General features: G+C 35.6%; 1 protein-coding gene across 19 annotated transcripts in view; it reads right to left on the bottom strand.

Annotated features, from left to right (window-relative positions):
* The window catches only part of GCFC2 (GC-rich sequence DNA-binding factor 2), a 45413-nt gene that overhangs the window by 12197 nt on the left and 13589 nt on the right, over nucleotides 1-19627 (bottom strand). For 9 of the 19 annotated variants that reach the window (XR_014314959.1, XR_014314960.1, XR_014314961.1 and 6 more), the window contains exons 5-12: nucleotides 18642-18757; nucleotides 12584-12770; nucleotides 10704-10827; nucleotides 9682-9763; nucleotides 9095-9207; nucleotides 7967-8166; nucleotides 5993-6143; nucleotides 753-874 (exon numbers count right to left, since the gene is read on the bottom strand). Coding sequence is in view for 2 of the 19 variants with exons in the window: in XM_082743678.1 (XP_082599804.1) it covers nucleotides 753-874; nucleotides 5993-6143; nucleotides 7967-8166; nucleotides 9095-9207; nucleotides 9682-9763; nucleotides 10704-10827; nucleotides 12584-12770; nucleotides 18642-18757 (1095 nt within the window). In the remaining 17 variants the exon portion in view is untranslated. Of the gene's footprint in view, nucleotides 1-752; nucleotides 875-1323; nucleotides 1374-5992; nucleotides 6144-7966; nucleotides 8167-9094; nucleotides 9208-9681; nucleotides 9764-10703; nucleotides 10828-12583; nucleotides 12771-18641; nucleotides 18758-19627 lie in introns of those variants that run through there. The other 10 variants (XR_014314954.1, XR_014314956.1, XR_014314966.1 and 7 more) reach the window with 3 other exon arrangements.

The raw sequence follows: 19627 nt of genomic DNA, 5'->3' as shown, positions 1-19627 counted from the left end.
CTAAATGATGGTATGATGAAAATCTATCCTACTAAACTTTTTTTTTTAAGGATTTAAAAAAAAATTTTAAGTATAATCTATACCCAAATGTAGGGCTTGAACTCAGGCTCCAAGATCAAGACTCACAAGCTCTACTGACTGAGCCAGCCAGGTGCTCCATATTCACTGAACTTTTGGAATCCTTAAAGAGATTACTGCTTTTAACTTTGGCCGATTACAAGAAACTAGTTAATATAATGAATGTTAACCTAATTTTAAAATTATTATTAAAGTGAAGCCATAATACCAGATTATTGCTAAAAAAAAAAAAAGTAAATAATTGTTTTTCCCTCTTAGAAGGAACAAATTTGCACTAATGCATTTATGCCTGTTCATCTCTGCAGGTCCAAAGTATATTCACAAACCTGAAAAATGGCTGGCTGGACCATGGGAACAAAAATCAGGCCACTGAACAGAGAGGAATAAATTAATATAATAATCTGGATCTTATTACATGTATGTGTATCCTATAATTAATAATGACTGTCATCCCTATTAGAGTGTTCATAAATATGAAGGTATATTCTTTCATCTTGTTATCAATAAGAAGAAATGGTCAATCCTAGTTTCTATAAATCAGAAGTAAATCTATTTCTCCCCAAATTGTTATTTGGTAATTACTTCATTTGCATCTTCTGTAAACAAAGATTTAGAACAAAATTACATTAATCTATAAATAAATCAAGACATTTATTAACTCTAGAAATGATTACCTGTTTGCCTTTACTAACTTCATTTGCACAAGTGGAAAGTTCTTCAAGAATCACTCTGCAGTGTGTTATTAAACTTGTTGTCTGTGAGGTCGACAAGGGATCCCAAATGAATTCTACAAAGTCTGAAACAAAAGTTTCAGTAATGTACAATTTATTTACTAGATTGCTTTGCTTTTCACATATAAACAGCTGAGGCCTTTAGCAAAGACTCCCATCCTATGCAATTTAAAATCCATGCCAATCATTACCATTATGTATTTGCATACATTCTCAATTTCCTTGTCCTTTTTGGGCTCTGTTAAACTTGTTTAACTCAACCACAGCCCTAGGTAAATTAAATCTACTTGTCACTGAGTCTGTGGCTCCAACCATGTGGCTAAATCATGGCTGGAAAAAAAAATATACTTTAAACTTATCACTGTGAAACTCCAGTGAGCCCTTCATGCTGCCTAGCAATCATGTTTCCCTGGCCCATTCCTCCTTCCTCTTATCCAGATGATCATTTCCTGTCCTTTTTTCCCCTCCTTGCTCTCTCAGTTAATGGACTTGACTCTTCCAGACAGCTGTTTACCTTTTCTTTTCTCTTCCCTTGCTCTTGCCCTCATGTTGAGACTTCCTCAACTGATGAAAAAACAGAAGAAAAGTTCCATAAACTACTGCAGAATCTATACACCTACCTACATCCATGCCCACATACTCTTTTTTTTTTTTAATTTTTTATTTTTTATAAACATGTATTTTTATCCCCAGGGGTACAGGTCTGTGAATCACCACTCACCAAAGCACATACCCTCCCCAATGTCCATAACCCCACCCCCAACATACTCTTAATTTGTCTTCCATTCTTATGGTTGAAGCCCCCATGCTCCTCATGAAGGCCAACTTTTCTTCTCAATGCCTTTGGCTTGCTGGAAGATACTGTTCCCAGAATTCTGCCCTCTTAACTTCGGTATTGCCATCACTTCTACCGGATCTTTCCCATCAGCTACAAACAATTATTCTCTTATACTAAAAATAACCCTTCCCTTGCCCCTTCTTTCCCCTCTAATATTGCCTTATTTCTTTCCTTTACTTTACAACAAAATTCAAAAAACTGTCAAAACTGTCTAATTTCTTTCCTCCAATTAACCCCTGAATTCACTTCAATTAGACCTTATCTCCAACCATTCTATCTAAACTATTGCTACCACTGGAGATGACCTTCACCTTGCAAAACCTAATGGTTGATTCTAGTCCCCAACTGATTTATCAGCAACAACTGGAACAGTTCACCACTCCCCTTACAAACATTTCTTGGCATCCAGGATAGCATTCCTGATTTCCCACCTATCTCTGTGGTCTCCTTTGCTGGCTGCCTGTCATCTCTTTGATTAAAGAATGCTGGAGTACCTCAGGACTCAGGTCACTCACCTTCTCTTTCCTATCGACATTTATAAATACCCTTAGTATTTAAAGTCAGTTTTGTGGCTCTGTCATTGATGTGCTGATAAATTACAAATTTACGTCTGCTACTTGACCCTCTCCTTTAGGCTCATGTATTCAACAACCTAGTTGACATCTCTGCTTGGATGACAGGCACTGCAAACTCAGCATTTGTCAAACTAAGCTCCTGATAAGACCTCCTTGCTCTAAACATGCTCCTCTCAGTCTCTTCCACTTCAGAAAATGGCAACTCTGTCCTTCCAGATGCTTGGGCCCAAACCCATGCAGTCACTCTTGAATTCTTCTCTCTCTTGCTCCACATAACCAATCCATTAGAAAATTCTGTTAGTGCTATCTTCGAAATGCATGCAGAATTCAACCACTTTTCAGAACTCCACTTTTAACACCCTAGCCTAAGCCAGTATCATCTGTCGCTTGGATTACTGCAAAGGCTTCCTAAATGGTCTGCCTACAGTTCATTCTCAACACAATAACCACAGTGATTCTGTTAAAATGTTAGGCAGACCAATTACTTCTCACTCTTTCACTTACAATAAAAAGTGAAGTCCTTACAAATGATAAGAATCCATATAATGTAGCCCATGTCATTTTTAAAAAAAAGATCTTTATTTTGGAGAGAAAGAGATAAAATCTCAAGCAGACTCCATACCAAGTGTAGAGCCCGATATAGGCCTCCATCCCACGACCCTGAGATTATGTCCTGAGCTGAAACCAAGAATCATAGGCTTAACTGACTGAGCCACCCAAGTGCCCCAGCTCTTGTCATCTTGTTAACCTCTTTCTGTTCTCTGCCCATCCTCACACCACTATAGCCACAAAGACCTATGTGCTATTTCTCAAGGAAATCAGGCTGGCTCCTACCTCAGGTCCTTTGCATTTGCTGTTCCCACTGTCGTGGATTCTGTTTCCCCAGATATTCTTAGGGCCCACTTCTTCCTTTCAGAATCTACTCAATTGTGAACTTCTTAGGAAGGCCTTCTTTGGTCAATCTTTTTTAAATTGCACTCCTCTTTGATAATTTGTATCCCTTTCTCTTACTTTTTCATCTCAGCCCTCATAACTAACGTTTTCTAGATTTTTATTTGTTATCCGTCTTTTTTGCAGAATGTAAGCTCCAGGAGGAAAGGGATTATTATTTTGTTCACTAATGTATGTGCTGAATCAAAAACAGTGCCTGATATCAGGCAGACCCTATAAAATATACGTTAAATAATAGAAAAAATGAAATAGGTAAAAAGAAAAAAAATAAAAATAAAAGTGACTTCTCAAGCATCTAGACTTATTCTTTTTTAAAAAAAAAAAATTTTATTCAATTATTTGACAGAGAGTGCATGAGAACACAAGCAGAGGGAGCTACAGAAGGAGGGAGAAGCAGGCTCCCTGCTCAGCAGGGAGCTCGATGTACAGCTTGATCCCAGGAACCCAGGATCATGATGTGAGCTGAAGGCAGATGCTTAACTGACTGAGCCACCCAGGAGCCCCAGAAGTTTAGGTTTCTGATAACCTTAGAAATATTTGGTCAACTAGTACTGAGAGCCTACTATGTGCCTAGTGTTCAATACAAGAGGCACAGCAATGAATAAGTAGTAACTTTGTCTAAGGCAAATACATTTATATAAACAATTATAATTCAATGTGTTGGTGCAACCATAAGTATGAGTTCAGAATGCTATAGGAACCCAGAGAGGTATGTGTAAACCAGTTCCTAAAAGTGATGTCTATACTGAAAGATGAAGAGGAATTAGCCAGGAGGAAGGGGTGGGGCTGGGAGGTTTGCCAAATGGATAGAACATAGAAGATACAAAGGCCTAGGAAGAATATAGCTAAAATGTAGTAGAAAAAAGGATGAGGAAAAGAAGGAAGAGAGCTTAGCAAGAGATGGGGCTAGAGAATTCCTAAGCAAAGATGGGATTCTGAAAGGCCATGAAAGCCATGTTAAAGAGTTGAGGCTTCATCCCGAGGGGGAGTTAAGAATGATGAAAGTGTTTTAAGTGAGTTATGACAGAACCAGACTCACATTTTAGACTCACAAATTACACTGGCTGTAGTACAGAAAATAGGTTAGAAAATGGCTGGGGGGACCCAAACCAGATGTGGCTATTGCTTATATAAGGAAGCAAGAAAAAGGAAGAGAGTGAATGACTTGAAAATTCTGGTTTGAATACATGGGTAGATGGAGATGCCATTTTCTTGACAAGGAACACGAGGAGTATATCTGTAGCAAAGATGGTAAGTATGACTTCACATGTGCACTGCGAGTGACTGCTGGACATCCAAGAGTAGAGGTACTTCGAAGGTACTTTGATAAGAGAGATCTGGACTTCCTCCAGTTCTTTTGGATTTAAAATTGCAAAGAGCAGCGCTATCTGAAGTAATTTTCTGAATGATGGAAAAAACATGTTATATTTGTACTATGATAGCTATGAGCTACATATATGTAATTATTAAGTATTTGAAATGTCATTAGTGTAACTGAGCAAGTAAATTTTAATTTTACCTAGTTGAAAATTTTAATAATCACATTTAGTTACTGGTTACCACACGGAACAGCACAGATACAGATGTCACTAAAGGAGTGCATAAGATTACCCATGGGGCTCATGAAGAGTACAAGAGGATCCAGGACAGAGCTCAAGAATAAAGATATAATATTAATTTCTCATAATTCTACTTATTTTAAGTGATGTATTTGGAGTTTTTTTTTTTTTTTTTAAAGATTTTATTTATTTATTTGATAGACAGAGATCACAAGCAGGCAGAGAAAAAGGAGGAGGTAGGCTCCCTGCTGAGCAGAGAGCCCGATGTGGGGCTCAATCCCAGGACCCTGGAATCATGACCTGAGCCAAAGGCAGAGGTTTTAACCCACTGAGCCACCCAGGTGCCCCTGTATTTGGAGTTTTTAAAAGAGAACTTATATGAGGCATACATAATCTGTGCTACCATTAACAGAGCTAGGTAAAAGTAGTAACTTTCTAATTAAACCATGACTGTACTGCAAGATACACGGAGGAAAATCTTTAAAGTTAGCCAAATTGGCTAAGAAGCAATACAAAAGTGGTTGTTTCACTTTTTAAGAATTCTGCAGCCTTTGCTATCCGAATCTGTTCTCAGGGACATGGTGAAACAGTTCCTTATCAAGTACAATTTCAGATGAAACAACTCTTCAGACTGAAGCAAACAAGCATCAATGCTAAGTGCAGATGTGAGGAAGATGTAGTAAGGTTTTTTAAAGAAAGAAATAAAAAGAAATGGGATGAAGTCAAGGGAAAGGAAGAAATCCTACTGCAGTAGGAATGAAAGTATATCACTAATAAATGACTCAGATGTTATAAAAGTAACACTAATGGGGGCACCCGGGTGGCTCAGTTGGTTAAGCGGCTGCCTTCGGCTCGGGTCATGGTTCCAGGGTCCTGGGATCGAGCCCCGCATCAGGCTCTCAGTAGAGAGCCTGCTTCTCTCTCTCCCCATCTCCCTGCCACTCTGCTTACTTGTGCTCTCTCTCTAGCTGTCAAATAAACCAAAAAAAAAAAAAAAAAAAAAAAAAAAAAGTAACACTAATGTCATAAATGCTAAAGGCTAAAGGCTGAAGAATACTAGCAGTCTGGTAGCCAATCACTTGTGTAAAGAAGCACTCCTTAATTACCTTCAATTATGACATCTATTGATTGTTACTGCATTTTACATTTCCCTGTGTTCAAAAACTTCTAAAAAATAATCTGTGAATATAACAGAAATTAATGATCTTAGACTCTGCCAGAGAATAATTTAATTTTACCAAGATTACAAAGCAGTAGTACCTGTAAGTCGAGGAATAATTGTTTTGTTGATGACCGCAGACAAGATCTTCTTATCAGAACTATCCTCCTTCTTTGAATCTTCCATACTGTTAGCCATAAATTCTTCTATAGATATGAACCACGGCATCTGTTTTAAACCTATGGCATCACACTTATAAATAAAATTATCAAAATTATCAATACATTCTTAAACATTACTTTAGAATAGTTATATTTTTGAGTAATCACTGGAACCTTTCTGAGAATCAAAAAAGAATAATTCCACATTTTAAGCCCCTGTATTTAGCACTAGATCACCAAGACTAGGCAGGATGACATGACTAAGATTGATGTCTAAAGAGTATGACAAGAAACTATATTCTATCCATTGTTTGTATGACAAATTCTCCGAAAATGCCCACTGTGTTCAGAACCTGCCACACTTTACTTTTGGGAACAAAATATACATTTGTAAGAATAGTACTTAAAATAACCTGGAATTTGTTTATAAAAATTCATTTGCCTCATGCAAAATTCATTTCTGGCTCCCTCAATTCTCATAGGCACAAATGTGTTTTTTACAGGTGGTTTAGCTTAATAAGCAAGTGGCAGATGGCAAATTATTATTTGTTGAATGAATTAACAGATCAGCTGAGCGGTTAACAACTATGCTGCTGTCTAACCAACTACTTATTTTCTTAGGGATAAGCTTAGCTCCTATACTATGAAGACTGCGTGGACCCGAATGTAACACAGCAACAGGCATGCATAACTAGGACAGAGAAAGATAAAAGGACATGGCTCTGTCTCCTTTAGTTTGTTCAGTCTTTATCTTTGGTTCTCTATTCCTTCATTTTCTCATTTGTCTCCTTACTAGATATATTCACATGGATGTTCCACTATTAGTAAAACTATCAGTAAAACTTCCTTCAAAATTTTTTTCCCTCTGGAAAGTCCCCATTCCTATTAATGGAACTACCACTGCTCTAAGAACCCAGAATGAAAACACTGGGGCAACCTTTTGATGTGATGATGTGTCAGAGTTATTCTTAGTATTTTACTAATTCTTTCATTTTAATTCTAATATAGTTAACATAGGGTTGTATTAGTTTTAGGTAAACAATATAGTGATTCAACACCTCCATACATCACCCAGTGTTCATCAGGACAAGCGCACTGCTTAATCCTCATGCCTCTTTCACCCACTCCCTTGTCCCCCTCCCCTCTGGTAACCATCAGTTTCTTCTCCATGGTTATGACTCTCAGTATCTCTTTCTCTCTCTGTATAATCAACCCTTCTCTCTCCTTTGTCACTACCATTCTGTGTGAAGAATTCACTACCTTGGACTCGGTGTAGAGCAGTACCTTTCAGTATTATATCCACCTCTTATTTCCCTTCTCTCCAAGTTAGCCTGCTGCTAGGGCTTCCTAAAACATTACTCTCAAAATGCTACTCCTCCCATTATTTACCAAGGTAAGTTCCTATCTCTTAATTTAGGATCTGAATCTCTACGTAGTCTCTAGCTCTTGAACTACGATTTCTCCTTATTCACTTTTACAAAAAATTTGGTCTCGTTTAAATCTTCTTTACTCTTCCAGTCCTCATTTCCACTCCCCTTCTTCCATGCAGCTTTCCAAACCAAATTATTACCAATATATCATCTCCACCTTCAGAGTTCTTGGTACGCATGTCAAATTCCTCAGGCCAAAAGCTAACACTACCTTTACATTTTTAAATCATTTAAGAAGATATTAAACTTATCATAGAAGAAGCTAAAAAACAAAAACCAAAAAAGTTTCATCTGCAAGATGTTTAGTGCTATTCGGCCTAAAAATAAAGGGAGAACCAAAAATAAAAAAGATGAATGCAAACTATTACCCCAAAGCACTAATTATCAATTCCAACTCTATGTGTTTTAAAGCTAACCTGATAACAAGGGCATTTAAATAATTAACACAACAGAATTATTTCCTTTATATGTTAAGCTTAAATACCTTAAGAGGATTCCAATCAATCAGCTGAACTCGGATTAAGGGATTTAAAAGCTTCGGTATACACAAACTAATGAATGCTTCATAATAAGAATCAGGATACTTTTCTCGCCATTGTTGAAATTTCAACAAAATATGCTGGATATTACAAAAATCATCATGTACATCTTCAAAAATCTTCTTATGATCCTGTGAAATGTCATCTGTAAACAAAATGAGTCTCTGTATATAACACATTTTAAATTTGTGACCTTTGTTTCCTATAAACAATCATGTACAACGATGTATATGATCAACTGAGCTGAAAACTTTCCTTTGATATTAACATAAATTAGTTTTTATTAAGAAAAATGCTTTAATAGCAATATCGACACTAAGGAACTCCACCACTTATAGAGTCCCTGTTACGTTAGCATCGTAACTATCTTCCCTACAAAGCAGGTATTACTACCCTATTTACAGACAAAAAACAAGCAAATAAGCAACATGAGATTCAGGGAGGTCAATGGATCTGCCTAAGATACAGCCCTTCTTCAAACCTATCTAACATTAAGGCCCCAATTCTTACAACACAGTATTTTACCTTCTCATTTCACTACAATTTTTAAGTAACCTCTACCCAAAATGTGGGGCTTGAACTCACAATCCCGAGAACAAGAGTTGCATGCTTTAGTGAATGAGCCAGCCAGGAGCCCCTACATTTAACTTTTCAATTAAAAATGATGTCACAAAAAAAGAAGCCAAAATGTTCATGGTTCCTTTACAAAAGATGAGGAAGACTGAGGGAAAAAAACTATAAAGATGCAAAACTATAAAGATGCACAATGTTCCTCCATTTCATCCCATTTTTTCAGAGGTAGAAAAAGTCTTTTTTTTTTTTTTAAATAAATCCCAAAGTGGGGGCTCAAACTCACAACCCCAAGATCAAGAGTCACATGTGCTACTGAGCCAGCCAGGTACCCCAAGAAAAGTCTAAAAAAAAGGAAAAAAATGTATTCTTTTCCTGAAATTTCCCAACTATTTTATATATATATATATATTGCCCTTATGTACTTAAGGGGAAGCACAGTAAAGCACTTCCTACCATTTTAATATTTCAAATTAAGACATATTAAAAACTTGGTAACTGACCTTGGGTTTTTTGGAAGTCATTCATGTCTGCTGAAGACAGTTCATCATCACTAGATGTCCCTTCCTGATGATCGCAATTCCCAGAAAGTGCCCTTGCTTGTCTTCTTCGTGATCTATGTTTTGCAATAAGCCAAAAACAAATTGAAAACGAACAGTTCCTGCTAAAAAGAAATGCTTTAAAACAAAAAGAAATGCCCAGAATATACATCACACAATTTTATGCTAATATTTTTGGCATTTCAGCTTGATTAATCTCAATTGGCGGTTCTCCCTCTTTTTCTTACAGGACATTCCCATGGGCTACCCAGACTTTAAAGAGGGAGTAACAATATAATAATGACTGGCTGTAGTTATGAGAAATTCCTGGACCAATACATGCCATCTTACCTTTTCCTTTTGACTGACCCAAAACACCAGTGTGTCTTTAAACCTTGGGGGGTGAGGACCGTTTAACTCAATTTTGGTTTTATATCATTCTCACAAGCTAACATTCAGTTATGGTTAATTATACCATATGGGTTAACTATATTTAAGTAGTGAAAAATAATTGCTCAATGATGCTTTAAGTCTTCAGATTATACAGTTACCTTCGAGATTCAATCTCTTCTAAAATCCATTGAGTTTTTTCATCTACAGCCAAGCTTTCATTTGTTGATGTTTCAGTTCTGCCTGTTAAGGAATAAAATTGATTTCATACTGTAAATTCTTAAAAGAAATATAGTGAGAAACTATTAAACAAAAGTTGTATCTTGGGTGTCTATACATATAGATATATATATAAATACACTTAATATGCTTAAATTGCATATTTCATCATGCAATGAAATTTCAATGTTAACTCCCTATCACAATATTAATAGGCATTGAGCTTGCTAGCCTGATACCTTGGCTGGTGAATATAAATCAGCACTTGAGAATACTGACGAAATTCTACCAAGTTTCTCTCTCTCACATTCTTTTTCAGTAGTTTTCACCAGTTTTTTTTTTTACCCCTAAATTGCTACAATTATTTGTATTACCAATATGTTATTCATATTATTTTCTACTTTAGAATGTACCATAATTTCTAACCAACTATAGGTCACGTGTTTGAGAGTCACTTTGCTTTCATCAGCTATTTGGTTATGATCTCATCTCTTTCACTATTCCCTGGACAGCACTTTAATCCAAAGAAGCCATCTCTGAAACCAGCATGAGAACTAAAAGGTAGCATCCAAATCTTATTTGAGATCTCACAGATAATCACCGAAACCCACCAAAACATCTTTAACCTCCACAACTAATCTGTGGAAGGACCATGAAATCTTTAATAAGTTAGATTTCTGTAAGCCTACAGGCTTATAGGTTTACGTCAACTCCTCTCAAAACACTCATCGGACCATATATCTTGTCTCAAATACTAAGTGATTAGAAGATATAATTTTTGTCTTAGACTTAATTTAGGACATTTTAAAGCCCTGACTCTAAATATTTTGAGGTTTTTAGGAAAGGGTAGGTGAAAGGCATAAAAAAAAAGCATATTTTTGTATAGGAATAAAAATATTTTATTCTTTAGCTGATAATTCAGCTTAATGAATAATAAATTATATTGAATATGAAAAACACTAACGTGATAACTGTTGTAAATACGTTGATTCATGTTTTAATTCATCTTGCCTGCGTTTCATAAAGGTCATGGCTTGTTTTAAAAGGAGTGCATGCATGGATGATTCTATTTCTTGGATGCTGACAATCTGAAATACATATATAAGTAACATTTTGTAGGTCATCAATAATGAATTATAAAAAGCAATACATAAGCATGTGTTTATGCTCAATTCTTATATAAAGGAACATTTTCAATACTACCACATTTATACCACAGTATTTATTGTGAGATACAGATGTGGCTGCCAATGCTTTTAATATTGGTAAAACCAGAAAATCAACTTACAGTACTAAAACAGCTATAAATATCATAAATAATGAAAGTAAATGGGCTAGAGTTAGGAACATGGTTAAGAATGGATAGATAAGAAACAGGATTCTTTATTTGAAATATGAGGAGCAGGAGAAAATGAGGAATACAGCTATTTTTCATCAGCTGAGGAGGCACACTGATGAAACTGATTAATTTGAAAAAATGGAGAATGGAGGAGACCTAACAAGACAGGTAAAGAAACTATTAAGCAGAAATAAGTGATTATTTAAAATCAGTGTTTCTTATATTTCTTGGGCAACAACTCCCCCCCAATCCAATGATGTTCTATGTTAACTCATAGCCATGGGTACATCAATGTGTAGGCCAAGAGATTTTAACAGCGTCATTCTTCAAGGATCAATGAATTAAGTGGTATTGCAATAAATACGTCAAAAAGTAACTACCAAGGGACAGTAAAAAGTAAATTTGAAACAACAGGAGAAAAAGAAATCCAATTGTTCGGTAACATTTTAAATGTAAATAAAAAGCAATGAAGAAAGTAGAAAGTATTTTTTTAAAGTGATTCATCAACTTAAAAAGAAAAAAAGTCAACCCAAGACCCTAATGTAAGAACTTAGTATGTACAGAACAAAAACAGAAATTATAAAGGGAAAGAATAATTCAAGATCTGATTAATGCAAAAATTTCAAAACATCAGGATGTCAAAAAAAAAAAACTGCAAATGAAATCAAAAGACAAACTGCTTTCTACATCAAGTAGGATAAAACATTTAAAAATTCTAAGCAGTAAGAAATTTTCACCATATAAGGAAAAATGAAAAAGAAAAATCCCCACTACGAACTAAAAAAACAGGGCACAGACAACAAATAATTCACAAGAAAAAATGACTACAAGTGTTAATAAAACAAAGGGTTGTTTCAGATCAAAATAAACAAGTAAGATGAAATTAGAGAGGGAGAAAAACCACGAGAGACTCTTGACCATAGGAAACAAACTGAGGCTGCTGCCCCTGGGGGTTGGGGTTGGAGATGGTGTAACTGGGTGAGGGACATGAAGGAAGACATGTGATGTAATGAGCACTGGGTAGAAGACTGATGAGTCACTGAACTCTTCCTCTGAAACTAATAACACACTATATGTTAATCAATTATATTTAAAATTTTTTAAAAAGGACAAAAATGAGAAAAAAATATATAAAAACCACCATTTTTTAAATGAAATAAGCTAGAAATAAAACTGATAAAATCCTTTTGGTAAATAACTAAACAATGTTTTATAAGCCTTAAGGATATTTAGACACTGACTTAGTAATTCCTCTTCTAGAAATTTTCCTTAAACAGATGAAATTTTAACACAAAAATTTATATACAAAACTTCATAATACCAAAATAACTGCAAAAAACCTAACTGTCCAACATTAAGGGGATACTTAATATGTTGTAGTATGTAAAAAATGCATAGGAAAACCCTAGAGGAAAGAATTTAATTGTAGGATTTACTTTTAAAAAATATTGTGGCGAGGGGATTTCTATATAAAAAAGGAAATACTGTATCTATAACCACATTACCTTTTCATTAAGACAGTCAATTAAGTTTTCTACATAAATTTTCATGCTTTTATAGAATTTAAAATTTAGAGCTTGATTTGATGAATTCTCTAGGTTCTGGATGGTACTCTTTGAGCTTTCAACATCCTGTATATACTTTTCATATTCCCTCAGGTGTGAGCGGTGAGTATCCTGTAGCAATGTTAATCTAAGTAAACAAAATAAAGAAAAATGAGTACTAAAAACTGTTTTTCCAACTTTTATTTCTACTACAGTAAACAGCAGTCTAATGAAATTTTTTCAAAGCTATCTTACAGAGACCACCAAGGAAACTGACAATCTTATAAACCTGGGTCTACGAGATTTTCTGTATAAAGGAGAAGGGCACAATGAAAGAGGTCTCAAAGGACAAGGTATGAAAGGAAGGACACTTAAAGGTTTTTAGGTGCTCAAGCTAATCAGTGGGTAATTTTAGGGTGAAAGCTGTTCAGTGTTGACTGATTAGAACTGGTGAGTTTCTAGAACAATCCAAAGTCTTTTATGTGAAACTCAGGAGGAGTCCATCAGGAGTTACTGTAAGAACAATTTGTGGTCTTTCTTAGAACATTTGAATAAGCTGGTATTAAAACCATTTGAGCATGTTATGATTTGGTATAACGTGTTTTGTGATTCAATGGTTTTATCTGCCTTTAGAATTTCATGTTCTTTGAGGCATATTTCTTTCTTTCTTTTTTTTTTTTTATGATCTTACTTATTTATTTGACAAAGAGATCACAAGTAGGCAGAGAGACAGGCAGAGAGAAGGGGAAGCAGGTTCCCTGCTGAGCAGAGAGCCTGATGTGGGGCTTGATCCCAGGACCCTGAGATCATGACATGAGCTGAAGGCAGAGGCTTAACCCACTGAGCCACCCAGGCGCCCCTCTGAGGCATATTTCATTTCCTGTTTTTGATGTAGCCCCCCATACATTTTTTTATTGATAAGACAGCCTTTTTTCAACCTTGTGAATATCACATGTATCAACTGATGTAATGTGAAAAAAAAAGTGTCAAATACAATTCAATGTTTGCTTATTTTTTAAAATGCAGTTATCTCCCCATACACCTGACAATAGAGGAGTAAGAAACACTTTCTTTAAAAGTATCTGGAATGTGGGCACCTGGGTGGGTCAGTTGGTTAAAAATACCTGGAATGTGTTTTCCACTAATATTTGACACTGTGAGTACATTATAATTAGAGAATTAACTACAAATGAAATAACAAATTTGTAGTATGTGGTCTTCAACTGAACTTTTTTTTCCCAAGAATTCAACTCCTCCGGCTAACCTGCTGTATAATGAAAAGTCAGTAAGTACTTGCTTAGACCAAATGTCATCTATCCATTTCCTTGGAACAATGACTAATGCGTTTGTCTTTCAAAGTTTTTCTTTGCTTTATGTAAAGAATGGAGACAGCTAAGAAATGACAATAATGGACAGAAAACATTACGAATAAAATGCTTTGAGTGGAATATTATTGGCTATAATAACAAGTTCATAAATATTACATGAGAAAAGCAAGGTATACAGGGTATACAGTGTGCTTCATTTTTGTATTAAAAAGTGGGCAATATCTAAGTACATATGTGCTTGTATAGATATACAGACTACTTCTGGAATGAAACCAAGGAAACTGGGAGGATGGTTTCCTCTGTGGAAGGTGACTTCCTTTTCTCTGTGTATCTTTTTGTACTGTTTGATTTTGTCTTTAGTCTTTGGACCACAAAAACATATTTTCCTTTTAAAATAAAAAACCCAGTTAATAACAAAATAAAATAGGGCAGCTCAGTTGGATTGGCATCTGACTCTTAATTTTGGCTCGCATCATGATCTCAGGGTCATGGAATCAAACCCTGCGTCAGGTTCCACGCTCGGCAGACTCTGCTTGGGATTCTTTCTTCCTCTCCCTCTGACCTTCCCCTTGCTCCTGTATATTCTAATTAATAAAATTAAAAAAAAAATACACTAAAGTTAAAAATAAAACCTATCCAGATAAAGTGAAATGCTAATCTCTATCAGTGGTCTGCTACCTTTTTACTATTATATAATTCATGCAAGACAACGGTCTCCAACACAATTTCAAAAAAGCCAAAACAAAAACCTCCATGTAATTTTTCATGCAATGAGTATAATTCTAGTTCTGTTCTTCCAATTAAGGAGGGACTATCAGAAGGACAGCAAATAATTGTAAGGTTATTACAAAAAGTCTTGAATCAAGGCAATCTTCATTTAATATCACTGAAAAACAGTGACCTAGGACACAGCTTGGCAAACTTTTCCTCTAAAGATCAAGACAGTCAATATTTTAGGGTTTGGAGTTAAATAGCGGTTAATAGCAACCGCTATTGCTACTACTCAACAGCAGCCAAAGACAATGCATAAACGTGTAAGTATGGCTGTGTACCAATAAAACTCTATTTACAAAAATAGGCAGTGGGCTGGCAGTTTGCTAACTCCCTATAATATAGATAGCCCAGTATCTAAAACTGGTACATCTATATATGTTTATATTTATTTCATAATACAATGCTATAAAATGTCCTTTTCTACATCAAACCATTTAAATGAGCAACTATGACCAGTATTTCTTAGGTGTAATATAATTACGGAATGAAACGACTTTAAAGCTGATTTACACAAAAGATACAGGGGAAGAAAATTTGGAATGTACTACTCTGTATTAGAAAAAAATTCCCAAGTATTAAAAAAAAAAAAAAAAAAAAAGCAATGAAAATGTTCTTCATGAACATCATCCTTCCATTGTGTTTGGAAAAGATACTTGGTGTGACTTCAATCTAACATTTGTTAAGACTTTTCTGTTACCTCACATTTGATCTTTCTTGAAGAGTATTCCATGTGTACTTGAAAACAATGTACATTCTGCTGCAGTTGGGTGGAATGTTCCATCTGTATGGTTAGGTCCATTTTGTTCAGGATCACTCTTTCCTCCTTGATTTTCTGTTTGGATATTCTATCCATTATAGAAAAGTGGGATACTGAAGTCTTGTTCTATTACTGTATTGCTATATTTCTCTCTTCAGCTGTTGATATTTGCTTTATATAGGTGCTGTAATATTAAGATGCGTATTTATTTATAATTGTTTATTATTATAATTCTTGATAAACTGATCTCTTTATATACCACCATGTTATTCTCTGTCTCTTGTAATAGTTCTTAACTATGACACTACCGCTCTTTAGTTTACTATTTGCATGGAATATATTTTTCAGTCCTTTCACTTTTAGTCTGTATGTATCCTTAAATCTCTTGCAGACAGTATATAGCTGGATCTTAATTTTTTTTTAATCCATTTAGCTGCTTCATGTCTTTTGATTATACAGTTTAATCTTTTTATATTTAAAATAACACTAATACAGAAGGACTTACTTATTGCCATTTTGTAAATTGTTTTCTGTCTTGTAGTTATTTTCTGCCTTTTCTTCTCTTGCTACCTTAGTGTTTTGTTGATTCTTTATAGGGACATGTCCTCAGTCTTTTCTCATTTTCTTTTGTGCATCTTCTATAGGTTCTCTCCGTGTGTGTACGTGTGTGTGTACACACCACAGGGATTACAAAAAATATCTTATAGTTCTAACCTATTTTAAGCTGATAATAACTTCACTCACATATAAAAAACTGTACCTATTCTTTATTTCCTCCATTTCTTTTTATTGATGTCAAAAATTACATGTTAAAATTTTGTATTAACAGCATTACAGTTTTTTGTAGGTATTTATCTTTTAGATTCTATACCTGAACTAAAACGGATTTTCACATCACCCTTACAGCAGAATCTGATTATCTATTTGTCTATATATTATGTTTACCAGACAGCTTTTTTTCTTTTTAAGATTTTATTTATTTATTTGAGAGACAGATCACAAGCAGGCAGAGGCAGGCAGAGAGAGAGGAAGGGAAGCAGACTCTCGGCTGAGCAGAGAGCTGGATGTGGGGCTTGATCCCAGGGTCCTGGGATCATGACCTGAGCTGAAGGCAGAGGCTTTAACCCACTGAGCCACCCAGGCATCCCTACTAGACAGCTTTATATTTTGTTCTGACATGGTTCCTATTACCAGCTGGCTTCCTCTCAACTGAACTTTTGATAGTAATTTTTGTAAGGCGGGTTAAAGGTAATGAACACCCTCAGCTTTTATCTGAAGTTTTTATTTCTCCTTCATTTTTGAAGGATAATTTTTATTGGTGGGAGTTTCTTTCAGCACTTTGTATATATCATTCTACTCCTCTGGCCTATGTTTCTGTTGAGAAATCTACTGATAATCTTATGGGGCTCCTTAGTATCCGATGAGGGGCTTCTGCCTTGTGGCTTTTAAATTTTCTCTTTCTGCCTTTTAAAAGTTTGATTATGTGTCTCAGAGTGAGCGTCTCTGGGTTCAACTTTCTTGTAATCTTTTAAGCTTGAAATTGGATATCCACTTCCTTCCTCAGATTGTTAAGTTTTTAGCCATTAGATCTTCAGATAAGCTCCCTGCCCCACTCTCTCTTCTCCTACGTGGACTTCCATAATGTATACGTTGCTCTGTTTGACAGATACTCTAAGTCCCTTAGGCTTTCTTCACTTTTCATCTTGTTTTTTTGGTTCCTTTGACTTGATAATTTCAAATGACCAGTCTTTGAGGTTACTTTGAGGTCACTGCTTGATCAAATAGGTTGCTGATCCTCTCTAGTGAAGTTTTCAGCTCACTTATTATATTGCTTAGCTCCAGAATTTCTCATTCTTTTTTTATAGTTTCTCTTTGTTGATATTTTCACTTTGTTTATATACTGTTTCTGTAATTTTCCTCAGTTGTGTGTGCTCTCTTATAGCACTTTCAGCTTCTATCAGATTTTTCTGAACTCTTTGCCAAGTAATTGATAGATGTGTTTCTTTAAGGTTGATTCTGGGGAATTATTTTGCTCCTTTGGTTTGGCCAGGTTTTCCTTGTTTCTGCCTCCTGTTATTTTTTGTTGTTGTCTTACGCATTTGGAAATGCACTTAATGGAGAAAGTTTCAGATTGGGAAGGGACATCACCAATCAGCCTGGCTAGAGACCTGGGGGGCAGGGTGAGGTATCCTCAAATCTTTTGTGGGGGATGTATCTTCTTTGGGCTTCTATATGAAATTTCCCTATTAGAAGGGTTGTGGGTTCCTTTTTTAAGGCATCGTAGTCACTTGGTCCCTCTGGTGTTCATCTGTAGTATGGCAGGCTTTCTGGCTCTGCAACAACAGAGCTGTCTTTTGTTCTTTGTGGGCCCCAGTCATCCAAGGTGTGACAGTTCCCCATTACAGCTGAGACAGAGGAGACAGAAACAGTCCCTCAGGCAGTCCCTCCAAAAGCCAAAATGTTGGAGGTTTGTTCCACTCCTCTTTTTTCCTCTCAATGGAGAAGCTGTGAATTGGGCTTTTTCTCTCTCATAAGCAGTACAGGCTTGTAAGAGTGGTTGATGCAGCTAAAATGAAATAGCTTTGGTGATGGACATTAAGGAGGGCAGGTGATGTAATGAGCACTGGGTATTATATAAAACTGATGAATCACTGACTTGTACCTCTGAAGCTAGTAGAACATTATATGTTAATTAATTGAATTTAAGTTTAAAAAGAAATGGATTCTCCCCTATTTCAATGTGGCTATTCTTGGTTTTGTGCTAAATGGTTTCTGAATTCTCAAAAAGGCTTTTTAGACTGTATAGTAAGTTGGTATCTTTAAGGGGAAATGAGGTCTGGCATCTTCCTGATATCACTCCCAACTTACTACTTTTAAGAATTAAAGGCCATTTAACAATGCTGATAAAGGTTGTTATAAAATAGTAAGAAAAAAAGCAGAATTTGATATTTATTGATTTTAACTATGTAGCATGTATCTATTATAAAGACTAAAAAAACACACTAAAAAATCAGTGGTGCTAGTGTGATAACACAGGTGATGCTATTTTTTCCTACAAATCTGTTTAATATTAATATTTGTACTTAGTTAGGAAGAACATAGTGTTTTTTTCCAACTATTAAATGTCTAGGACAAATGTATTTTAAAATCAATTACTTACCTAGTATTTAATTGCTTTTTTATAATTCCTAAATTTACTGGTGGTAATGAAATCGAAGTATCAAACTTCTTTACTGTTTGAGGTTCACTGCTGTAGGAAAGATCTAGGTCTCGTCCCTAAAAATATGAAAATTTGTATTGTTTTAAAAGACAATTAAAAGATTGTCATTAATCTTATAAACATTAATAGCATGAAAACAGACTGGGTATTCCAGTGTCTTACCAGATCAAAATTCCATGCCTTTGACAGTTTTTATAGTTATAATAAAATGTTTTTACAGTTCTCAGTTTTAAGATACAGAATTTTAGGGGCGCCTGGGTGGCTTAGTCGGTTAAGCATTCAACTCTTGATTTCGGCACAGGTCACAAGATTGAGCCCTCTGTTGGGCTCAGGGCAGTGTTTGCTTAAGATTCTCTCCCTCTGGGGTGCCTGGGTGGCTCAGTGGGTTAAAGATTCTCTCCCTCTGTGCCACCCTATCTCCCCCCACCCCCGCCCCGGTCCCCCACTTCCCGCTCATATTTTTCAAAAATAAAAAAAAAAAGTTAAAAAAATAATTAAATAAAGTGTCACTTTTGCATGCAAGAGGCAAATTACAAAATCTTATTTTCACAAAAGCTAGCTTCTCATTTTTTTAAAAAAAAGATTTTATTTATTTATTTGACAGAGATCACAAGCAAGCAGAGAAGCAGGTGGGGGTTGGAAGCGAAGGGGAGAAGCATGCTCCCCGATGACAGAGAGCCTGATATGGGTTGATCCCAGGACCCTGGGATCATGACCTAAGCTGAAGGCAGAGGCTTTAACCCACTGAGCCACCCAGGTGCCCCGCTTCTCAGTGTTTTTAAAGGTAGTTTTGTTTATGATCTAATGTACTCCCAGAAAATTATGTTTTCCATTATAGAAGTATCCACTTAACTGCTCTAGTCAAAGAAAAGTAAATGGAAGTCTTCTGGAGGATTTCCAGGTAAAGCTTTTAGTTCTGTTTAAGC

The sequence above is a fragment of the Mustela nivalis genome (genome assembly GCF_964662115.1).
Source record: "Mustela nivalis genome assembly, chromosome: 8".
NCBI lineage: Eukaryota > Metazoa > Chordata > Mammalia > Carnivora > Mustelidae > Mustela > Mustela nivalis.
This window is presented reverse-complemented; position numbering and strand designations above follow the sequence as displayed.